Here is an 11,568-nt window from a genome sequence, read left to right on the forward strand (position 1 = left end):
ACTGTGCTCGGTCCCTAATTAAACAGTTTTGTGCTCGGCAGAAAGCTCATTAATGCCACATGCACGGCTATCCAGGTCAACCGGGTTACCCAGGGTCATGCTGCCTATAACCTTCGGAAACAGTGATACTGGGAACTTTTTTTGACATATTTACCTTCGACAGGTAAATATAATAAAGTCTAAGGCTCAAACTGACAGAATATTATTATTAAGCCTAACATTCCTGCTGGGGTAAATATTACAAAGTGTTTATGGTAGAAGTAAAAAAACATATATTTTCTTATATTCTTATATTTATTTGACACATTTTATGTTGTAACCTCCTGTATTTGCAGTTCCTGAACCTGATTCTGGTATGTCAGCACGTATGTTCTTTGTAAATGTCAAGAGTCTCACTATCACTTCAGAGTCGAGTTAAAAATTTAGTGGTTCTGGTTACCGAGTGACCCGTGTCCTCAGTGCAGGAGACAAGGCGCCAGACGCTGGACATCATTCAGGAGTTGTTGTCAGGTGGTGACTTATAATGCTATTTGGTTAATCAAGAACCTTACTTCAGTACATCTCATCTTTGTGCCATAGTGACTCAGAAGCATGGACATTTTCAACACTACACCGGCTAATTTCACTGATGGGTTGTGTTTCTTTGATTGAAGAGCTGTTAATCAGTGGAATCAGTAGGAGTAGTGGGCTGGGCGATATGGTCAAATCAGAGATTAGTGGAATGTCTATATCTATATCTATATTTAAATAACGGAACATTTAAAACCCCTAATAATGCGTTAATTGTGTACAGCAATTCATCAAATAAAGGCCAGACATTTGAGGATTTGCACATTTTTCTCTTAATTATCAAAAACTGAATCCTTTTGGGTTTTTCGACTGTTGTTTAGACTTGACTTCGGACTTCAGAAAGGGTGTATATGAAAAAAAAAACAGACTGGATAATTAAACTGATGTTCAACTCAATGAACTGTCATCCATTGTTTTACCTGAGACCAAAAACAACAAAACAAAACTTTATTAACGAAGTTCTTTCATTCTAATTTTCATTTCTTGAGCAACAGAATTGTGTAATTGAAAACAAACAACTGAATCGTAATGATACAATTCAATTGTTTTATCAATAGTAGTCAGTAATTGTTGGCTCAGTAGAAAACAGTTAATGTCTCACTCTACCCACTGAGCAGCATCGGACAATGGGCAAAACTGGCCTCAGAGAGAGAAACGTGGTGCAGGCAGATACCCAACCTGAGGTGTCAAACGGAGAGTCTGACACACAATAGGGCCTAATCATGGAGCTGTGAAAAGGAAACCGGTGAGGACGGGGATCAAGTAACCGAGCGGTAACTACACACCACAAAGCCAGGCGCGAACCAGCAAGAGGAAGGTGGCAGTGGAGGCGCGAAGCCGGTGCTCAGGTTACACAGAAAGACTGAGTCACTGACAGGAAGCATGGCGTTTCGTGCGGGATCATCGGCAAGAGCCAGAGCAGAGAGAGTGTGCTAAGTGACAGCTACTTCATTGCATTTTTAAATAGCCAACCATGAATAATTGAGCTGGTCGCCATACAAAGAAGGGGCAATTGATCTCTAGGGAGAGAAGCGTGATATTGCTTGGATGAAGACACTTTCTTTTCAGCTGGCGTGACACCTTAGCTGGCACCACAGCACATGGCGACACAAAGAGAGCGAGGTGTCATTAGGATTCAGGGAAAAGAGATGACTCGCTCTTGCTGAGTGAAAAGAACAGCGGAACTCAAGACGTCGCCTAATTGATGGAGGGGATTCAATCTGCCTAATTGATGGTAAAACAATGGATGGGGGGGTACAGCACCGTCCATCAATATGAGTTTCTGTGAATCGAGAGGGGTGACAGAAAGCGTTTCCACTGAATTCTGAGACCATCCATTCGTAAATTAAAATTCCAACCTCATTTTTAGCAGTCTTCATTTTCTCGAACTTGAAATGCACACCTGTAGAGTAGAAACTCCATCAAGGGATACTCAATTGGAATCTAAATTATTTATCACTCAAGTGTTGCACGCTAGGTTGATCTGTTGGATACCATTCAAACATCTCCATATTTTAGTGCTAATCAGAATTTCTCAGCTCCAACACATACAGACAGATTTATACACACCAATTCTTCTAAATGTATAGAAACAAGCAGAACTATTTACTCCATTTGTCTGCCTTTACATAATGCTTGCTCTTTTTGGCAGTATCCACACTTTGAATGTATCGTCATTAACATAATTATAGTTTTATCCGCCCAGATATCATAACTACTCAACACTCAATACTACCTTCTACCAAAGGAATACCATGGGCCACTGTGGTAAGAACTCAACCTTGATACATGGGTTGCCAGCTCTACCAGGTGAGCTCAAAGGGTGTCCCATTGATTATTTTCTACAGCTGTGTATTAACCACAAACAATATTTCATTCATCTCTACAGTATATGGGTAGAGGCAAAAGTCTCAGAAATCCTTAAACTTAAACTGAACAAATAAAACTGTATGTAACTAGAGATAAGATAGAAAATATGTTTTTTGATACCTTGTGTGAACTATTTAATGCAAAACCAAAGACACTGAATTAATTAGGAAGTTAAATCTCTATCTAACAGCATGACGGTGTAGAGGTCAGCAAGGTTTGCCAACAAGACCACATAAATATCCTTATAGAAACCTGTAAGCCTTTCTTCATTCAGCAGACTAAGCACAAAAAATCCATTGACAGTCATGATTCTAACAAAAAGGCAGCAAACATTACTGTAAATGCATTGGGCAAATCACCTGTTGCCTTTGGCATAAACTGTTTCCAGCATTCCCATGTTTTGTAATTGTCTGTGTATTCACCACCTCCCCCTCATCTCAGTCAGCCATTACAATATATCTGGGAGGCAATAAACATGCATTCCTCAAAGCAAGCAGCTTCTACGGTACCACAACACAGGGGCGGGTGGAGGTGGACTGCCTGCTCTTGCATTGGGGGTTAGTGAGTAAGCACTGAGTCAGATAGCGGGAACAGAGTGTACCTGTACAGCAACAATGTAAGCGGTTACTAAAAGAAGGATGGTAATTTTCACTTTCTGCGCAGTGAGACGGACTGCCCCCTCTGGCTCTTTGAATCACTCATGGCGTCACTGGTAGAGCAGGAATACAGACTGGCACTCAAATGAGTCCCGTTGTCAGCCAGAGCAAAGGGCGCGGTGGGGTGATGTGCACAAACTCACACAATAACACACATGCAAAGGGCTCAAGCGGAAGCAACGGAAATTACAAATGTATGAATACACAAACAGAAGCTGACAGATGAATGTGCTCACAGACACAGACATTTATATTTTAAAATTTAAAATAAGCCATTAAAACAATGAAAAGTAACGTAGAAGGAGAGGAAAATGTCAAAAAGGGATTATTCATTAAATTTTTCTAAATAATAAAAAATAATATTTATGTCAGATGTAGATTATGTAACAGAAACACATTAAATTAAAAGAAAAACTTTCATCGTAAAAAAGTTATGAACTAAAAATGTATATCAAAGATTTATAACAGGCCACAAAAGGTGGCTAAATCGGTTTAACTTTCAAGACATAAGGCACACACACATACACACAAATGTGTTGCCCATGCCCATGAGGTGTCTTCATCTCCATGAGGAGAGCAGGCCAGACGGAAATGAGCCCTCTGTTATTTGGACTGAGTGTTGTCATTAATTCTGTCTGCATCAAACACAGCACATGTTATTTACACTAAAGACCACAATCTGGCTTTGAAGGACTCTGAGCATGTGTGTGTGTGTGTGTGTGTTTGTGTGTTTGTGTGGGAGGGGGGATCTTTCCTCTGTGTAAGACAGTCTCCTGTTAAGTCACCACAGTGACTTTGGAGTGCCAAACAGCTTTGTTCTCAGTGTTTCTGCACCTTTTTCCATCTCTTCAACCTATTTTCTTTTTCCCGCAAACTGAGTGTCTTCACAGGGTTTTGTCATATCGTGTTTGGTCTTGTCAGAACATCACTGTATTTTCTCCTTAGCAACAGCATAGTTTCTGTAGAATTCATTTTATAATTCTTCATAGAACTCAAGTTATTTGCTTAATTTTAGGTCTTATCAACCAACATTTTCTTGGTTTTGCCCGTCATTACTATCATTAATGTTGAGATTGCACTCACAGAGTTAAATGTTGAGATCTGTGTGCGTGGTTGGCGTCTCAACAAACAAGAAATACAAGCCATCAGACGATCCGACAAGTTATAAACAAACAACCATGTCAGACAAAGTTATATGAAAGAGAAAAAGCGGCAAACAGTGAAATGAATTACCCAAACTGTCAACTGTAAACATCCAAAACAGGTTACAGACTTCCTGGATCAACATTGAAAACCTTGCTGACTGTAGTCGTGTATGCACACAGTTTTCCTGTGCAACGAAGGATTATTAATGCCATTTTAAGTGCTTTCACTTTGCTTGCAAGTGAAGTGGTTTATTTTGACCTAAAAAAAGACTTTATCAATTTCAGTCAAAAATATTTTTACAAACATTTGGTGCAAATCTTAAACTTCTGTGGACACTCACGAGGCCTTTTTGACAGTGAAAGTAGTTCAAAGTGCCACAGAAAACTGCCATTACGAGTATTTCAAGATCATAATGAACAGATGTAGTTTCCACTCTTTTTCTTTACAGGCTTTCTTTAGTCGTAAATATTTAGCAGATGAAAACCACATCATCTCCAAAACAATCCAGACTTTTCAGGAATGATGCTTTTTTTTTCAAAATCGCACAGTGAGGTTGTTACAGGCTTTGATGTTCCAATTGTCATGAAACCAACTGAGCTTATAAATGACTGTGGAAACTTTCAATTCAGTCATGAAAAACACCCCAAACTGGAACGGTCTGGGTTTCTTCTACCCGCCAGCAGTTACATGGTTTTACGGCTGCGACAAGTGCATGTCTGAGAGGGCGGGCAGTTGGTGAGACTGCATGTTTCAGTCTGCCACTTTAAAGAGTTATGTTTTATTACTAAACACAAGAATGTTTTTGTCAAAGTGTAAATTTGTTTATTTACGCGCTGAAGATGTGAAAGTAAAAACAAAAGCATTTATGAGCTTTTAGAAATTCATGCAAAACAATCAGCTTTGACAGTGATTGACAGCTGAATCCCCGCCCTCGTTGCGCAAAATGTAAATGCAGACATATGTGGAGCCCAGCAGGTTTCATTAAAAACTTGCTCAATAATAAATCTTCAGAGTGGGAAATTACCAGCAGTCACAGCAGATATGACGACGGAAAAATATGCTTAGTAGGAAAGTTCACTCGCAACTAACCATTACATTTAAGTTCTGTTCTGTTCTTAACATCGACAAACCTCTTTCTGTTTCATAAGATGTCATTCCGCTCAGACATTTGAAGCCACATCTATTTTCTGTTCTGCTCGCTCTCCATCTTCTTACATTATTTTTCCAAAACTTGTCTTGACAGGCCCTAAGTAACGTTTCAATTCCTTCACAGGACTTAGTGACACTGAGGGGCCCTTTCTGTTTGCTGTGATTTGAGATCAAGGCTAACTGCACGCACATTCAGCCACTAGACTCAAAGCAGACTGTCAACATGTTTTTGTTGCAAAGATCCAGATGTTTTTCAAATATTCCTTTCCCTGACTGGATTGGACGAGACTCTTCAGTGTCCAGTGAGATTAAAAGGACTTTAATTACGTTTAATTGCACTGTTGCTTAATATAATTCCTTCTTATTACCACTTGTTAAAAACAAACAACTTTTTCAGTCATTCTGTGCAATCCTGAATGGTTTCATACCCTGGAAGTTATCAAATGTATTCTCCACACCATTCCAGCCTTTGGTGATCTGTATAGAAAGCCCCAACACTTGACTCAAAGCGTGGCACTTTTCCCCCGCTGTCTGGCTCGCAGCGTGCTAATGTTTTCCATGCGAGAATCAGCCGCTTATTCATACCCTTTTCTTTCTTTTTTGTCCTCAAATAGGGAATTTTTACCTGAGTCAGGATAAAGCTGTGGAGGCTTGGCGGAAACACCCGACCTGAGGCCACTTGTCTGCCTACGCCTCCTGATCCTGCACTGAACCCTGAGGCTCACCCACCAACAACAGTTCAATGGAATCGCACACAAACTAGGGAGAGTCATAGGTATCAAATATACAACAACTGATGAATAATTTCCAAAAAGGGCAAAGCAGGGTGTCGCACAACTCTAACACCCATTGTTCTGTTTCTTGGCATGATTTAGAGACTAATTATTTCTTAAAACAGTGAACTTACAAGCAGCGTTCACATGAAAATATACATAAATAATGTTTCTCTATCTGTTTCTCTCATTGTTTCACTTAACATTAAGTGAAAAATAGCCCAGAAAAAGGTTTAATTAGGTTATCAAGCTAGGTTAATCTATGAATCATGTGAACAAAACAAAACAAAACAAAAAGACCCGACACTTACTCATCTTGTTTTGAGGCAGGTATTATGGCAGGCATGAACACACTGCAGGTTGTTTTTCAGATTTGGGCTATAAACTAGATTTCACAATAGACATTTATTGTTTTTTAACCCGAGTGATGAATATGTCAAAAGAAGGTTACAGACTCCTCAGTTGCACAATATTTTCAACTTTTAACTGTCTGTAGGTGTATGTGGGTGCCAAACAGAGGAACAATTTATTCATCCCCGTCTGTAAACTGAACAGGAATGAATTCCTGAATTTTATACATGAATAGAAGCAGGGGAAGTTACCTTTTACCTTCCAGGTGCATATTTTAAATAGAGCATGACCGTTATCTGTAGAGAGTGGTAACTTGCAGGACAAAGTGAGCCAATGTCTGGTTTGGTAACATCAGACAACACAGAGTGATTGTCACACAGTCATCTAGCTACATCTACTGGGCTGACGGGCAAACTTCAGCTGTACACTCAGGAGTCAGGAGACTCAGATCTTACTGGCTAAAATAAAAACGATATTCTATATAACTGGGGGGGGAAGTGTCTGTTTAAACTTTGTGTGTGTGTGTGTATGTTTTACCTGGTATATCCTGAAGGGGATGTATCTGAAGCCTCCCTCCTCGGTAGGATATTCCATCAGTTTCCTGTTAATGGCCCAGAACTGGTCAAACTTATCTGTGACAACACAAACACACGCAGGTCAACAAGTGTACGATATCCTGATGATAAGACAGGTTGATTTAATCATATCTTCACCATCCTTCTCCAGCATGCATCAAGGGAAGGGTCAGTTAAGGACGATCCCTCTGGCTGGCACAAACAGCAGTAAACTGAAAACCTGGATAAAGTGTTCACTGGGGCTGGTTTTCAAACCTCATTTTTAGTACCAACTAAAATGTGACACTGAGTACTGAAAGATTTGTCGTCAGATATTTCATGATTTACATGAAGATTTTGCATTTTTAAACTAATTTAAACAGTTTAAGTTTGTCTTCCTTTGTAAAGGGAAGAAGGTGGGCTGTAGAAAAACGTGTATATTTCTCAAACTAATAAAAATAATTCTGGTAGTGTAACTAAAACTTAGGCATTATATTGTTCCTTCCATAGTACCCCCGTATATTTGGTAATAACCAAGCTATAGAAGCATTTCCCGCATTATGCGAAAAACGGAGTTTAAAGAAAATATCCTCAAAGGGAATTTTTTTTTAATGTTTTCACTACACACCATAGCAAACTTCATAGTACCAATTAACATTTTACAACACTTATTTACATTCTTTAGTTGCTTTTCAGGTAGCCATACAAAGTTAACTGCATATGTGGTTGCACTGAATGATGACTAATGCAATGAAAGAACTCGCAGTGTGATATGTAACGGAGCATGATGGCAGGCAGGATACAATGTGTGCAAAAGACTGGAACTGTCCTTCAGCTTTGACAAACACTCATTTCCGTAAACCTCCACTTCTTCACATGGAGATCAGAGGTCACGCTCAGAAGAGAGAGGCAGCTATAAAAGGTTGATGGAAAGTGTACGTCTGGGAAAATGTAGCAGGCCGGTTCCTTACTAACACAGGAGCTATGAATATGAATATGTAGATGATAGACTGAATAGTAATTGTTTTTTCCTTCACATATATACGGAGAGAGATTTTCAATTAGTATTTTATCGAAATGTATGTACAGTGTTTTAATTGTATATGAATGTAAACAATGTTCATCATGTAATGTATTGTATGTTAGTAATGGACCCCAGGAAGATTAGTGGATTACCATGGGATCAGCTAACAGGGATCCTTTAAATAAACAAATAAACAAATAAGCTTGAACCTTGGTCATCCAGTTGAAGGACAGCCTTTCATCATCAAAAATGATTCCGCCCAGCATGTGCTGGTTTCAAGCCCTCCACCTCCCCTCGACTCTCGCTTTCACATGAGCCTTCTGAAAACCTTCTGTTTTCTCTCTCCTGGAGGAAAGCAGGAGCCATACTTGTTTCTCTCTCTCTGTTTCTGGTCTCTTTTGGACGTGAAAGTTTTGGTTTCGAAAAGGTTTCATCTCTCGCTTTCATGTGTAACAGGTAAGGCCAACTCCTTTTTGAATTAGTACGTAAGTATTATCTGTGTCTTTCTGCGTGTAATGGAGTCATAAACAGAGAAAAACGGCATGAACCACACCCTGAAGTTCAAAAACAACTCATAGCATCTTCTTTTAGTCCCTGTCCACAAAATATGTATTTTTATCTTTCTTTCTTATGCTGTCTCTTTCTCTCCTTCTCTAGATGTGACATTTCTTTCTCTATTAGTTTCAGGGGAAAGTGGAAGAGAGATAAGCAGCTGATGTTTTTTTTGTGAGTTCGTCTGTAAACCTGTTCAAAACATTCTCAGTGCCAAATGCACAGTGCACAGTTTTGACAGTTACATGAAAGTACTAACCACAAATGTAACAAATAAGCTCCAGTTTTTTGGCTATTATTTGCATTGCAATTAGTTTGGTTTCCTGTCAACTGTGTGTTTACTTTCACAAACATCAGATTAATGTGGAGACAAAATGGCAAAACATATTCAATGACAGAACATAATTTATATTGAAAAATATAGTACAGATATTGTTTTCTGCCTTTAAATTAGTCATTATTTGAGGATTCGCAGTTTATTATTTCCTGAAGTAGGACAATTATAGATACTTCTGTCAAGTGGCACCTGCCCCTCATTGATAATATCAAACTCCATCAGCATTATCCAGCAACAGAGCATGAAGCAGTAAATGCACCATTTTCAGTGTTTTACCGCACACACAGATGGATTCAGTATAATAACAATATATTCAAATATCTGCTACGGCCAATATGAGGCATTCACGCATGTAAAAGTGCTGCTGACGTTATAATAAAGTCATTATCTGTTACACGGCTTGTTCATACAACAATGCATAATACATATTTAAGTGGTTTTAAACCTTTGTGGGTCTTCATCAATACAGCAGCTCCCCTTTATCCTTTAATATATGTATAACTAGAGCAGATGTTGATGAATCAATTCCGCTTCTTAAATGTGAGGATGTGTGGCTTTTTTCACTAATTTACGTTGAATATCTTTGATTTTTGATTTTTTTTTTGAGACATAACAAGACATTAATTAATCACAGAAGTAAGTTGCAACCCTATTTATAAATGAATTCCATAATTCAATAGGAAAACATGTACTGTGTGCTAATACTTCACCATTTAAAAGGAGGAGAGGCATGAAAAGTATAGATCAAAACAAGGTGACATATTTTTATATTACTGACTGAGCTACATGACTGGTAGCCAAAGTGTTTATAGTTGCTTTGTTTGAGCAACTCGACCTGCAGTGATTCCAAGAATCTCACGCTGTCTGTTGGGTTTTGATTTTCAAAGACGAGCACGAACCCGCATCACAAGCTTCCATGAATCAACCCCACTGCCCCAGCTTCACCTACACAAACCACCAGTCACCACCAGCAGCCAATAGGAAATCAACCTGTCTGGACACATGGGTGTAAACGGAAAGGGAAGCTGGTGGGTGGGAGTGGTTTTGGAAGTGGAGGCTTCAAAGACTGCTATCAGACTAAAGAGAGACTCTGGTGTGTGGTGTGTGTGTGTTGTGTGTGTGGTGTGTGTGTTGGTGTGAGTGTAAGCATGTGTGAATCTGCATGTAGGTGTTCAGGGGACAAATGTGTGCATCTTAGTGTCAATGAGTGAATGTGTGTTATTCCCTTGCAGCTGCTTGTGGTCTTTCTTCTAGAAATGTGTGTGTGTGTGTGTGGTGTGGGTGTGTGGTTGGTGTGTGTGTGTGTGTTTGCCTGCCCTCCTCACCTTTTAGCATGCACATTCACAGCTGCTAATAGAGGTATGTGTGTGTGTGTGTGTCTCACCGTTCTGCAGGCCCATCCACAGCTGTTTGTGGTCTTTCTTCTGCATGTCGTTGACGACTTGGCTCTTGTGCTTGAGGGCGTCGGCCTCCTTGATGCTGGACATGAAGTGAGCCTCGATCACAGAGTTTGACGTGCAGTGGAGCAGGTCACGATCTGGAAAATTCTGACACCACATGCCCAAGACAAACATTTTCACTTAAAGCTACTTTGTCATTTTTGGCCACTAGGGGGCAGAAGAGCTCCACAATGAGCTAGCTAATATGCGTTAACAACTGTGCATTTACAATCTACAATCTGTAGCAGACACAGAGCAACACTGTCATTTATGTGGAGTCGTATTTGTGTCCAACATTCATTCTCCTTTCTGCACTGTTTTGATCTGGATGACTCTGACCTTAAAGTGCACAGTGATGCTCCAGGGTAAGACCGTGTTAGAGGCATGGAGGTCAAACAGAACTCCAATTGGATAGTGCCTGCAAACAGGAAAAGCAAACAGGAATGTTACAGGTGAAGACCTTGTGGGACTACAATCAGCTCAACGTCACAGAAAGACTGAGGTCAGTTCCCAAGAAACTAGTGTCACTCTAGTTATTTGCTGGAAAATGTTACACTGAGCAGCCAAATCACCTGTTTTATCAGCCATCTGGAAACTGACCACAGCATATGGCCTCCATATTAAAAATGTATTAATTGGTGTTTTACAAACAGATTTTATCCTAATATACCTTTAGTTTAACTGTAGCTTCAAAGCGCTAGCACACAGAAATGGTGTCATCTGTTGGCAGCTTTCTCTGGTTGCATTGTGTAAACTTTAGTAGACAGTTTACAGTTCACTAAACATTTCTATTTGTCACGTCCTGTGTTTAGATTAGGGACAGTCCATTATGTTTCTGTCAACAGGGATTAGATGCTTTTCTTTATCACAGTCTCAAATCAGATGAGTGTATTTTCTTAGGTATTTTCATGGTCAATCACACGAACTAATCACATTGGTTGTTTAGTTCGAGTTCCCCTAAAGCCAACAAGAACATTTGTACATTTGTGAATTTATAAAATGACTAAAACTGATGAAAAAAACTCCCCTCTCCCACTAGAGGGTTGCCAGACCCTAAAGTAATGTCTTACAATTGTTGTTTGTCCAAAAAAAAACAAAAGTATTATCTGCGATTAATCTGTCATATAAGATAAGATGTTCCTTTAATA

At 39.4% G+C, this 11,568-nt stretch overlaps 1 protein-coding gene across 1 annotated transcript in view; it reads right to left on the bottom strand.

Annotated features, from left to right (window-relative positions):
* The window catches only part of atg5 (ATG5 autophagy related 5 homolog (S. cerevisiae)), a gene marked incomplete at its 5' end in the record, with an annotated part of 30,538 nt that overhangs the window by 18,042 nt on the left and 928 nt on the right, over positions 1–11,568 (bottom strand). Inside the window, 3 exon segments of the mRNA XM_035672354.1 lie at positions 7,052–7,146; positions 10,366–10,528; positions 10,760–10,838. Of these exon segments, the coding sequence (XP_035528247.1) occupies positions 7,052–7,146; positions 10,366–10,528; positions 10,760–10,838 (337 nt within the window).

Source organism: Morone saxatilis, unplaced genomic scaffold, assembly GCF_004916995.1.
Source record: "Morone saxatilis isolate NCDOM2014 unplaced genomic scaffold, NCSU_SB_2.0 Contig24, whole genome shotgun sequence".
NCBI lineage: Eukaryota > Metazoa > Chordata > Actinopteri > Moronidae > Morone > Morone saxatilis.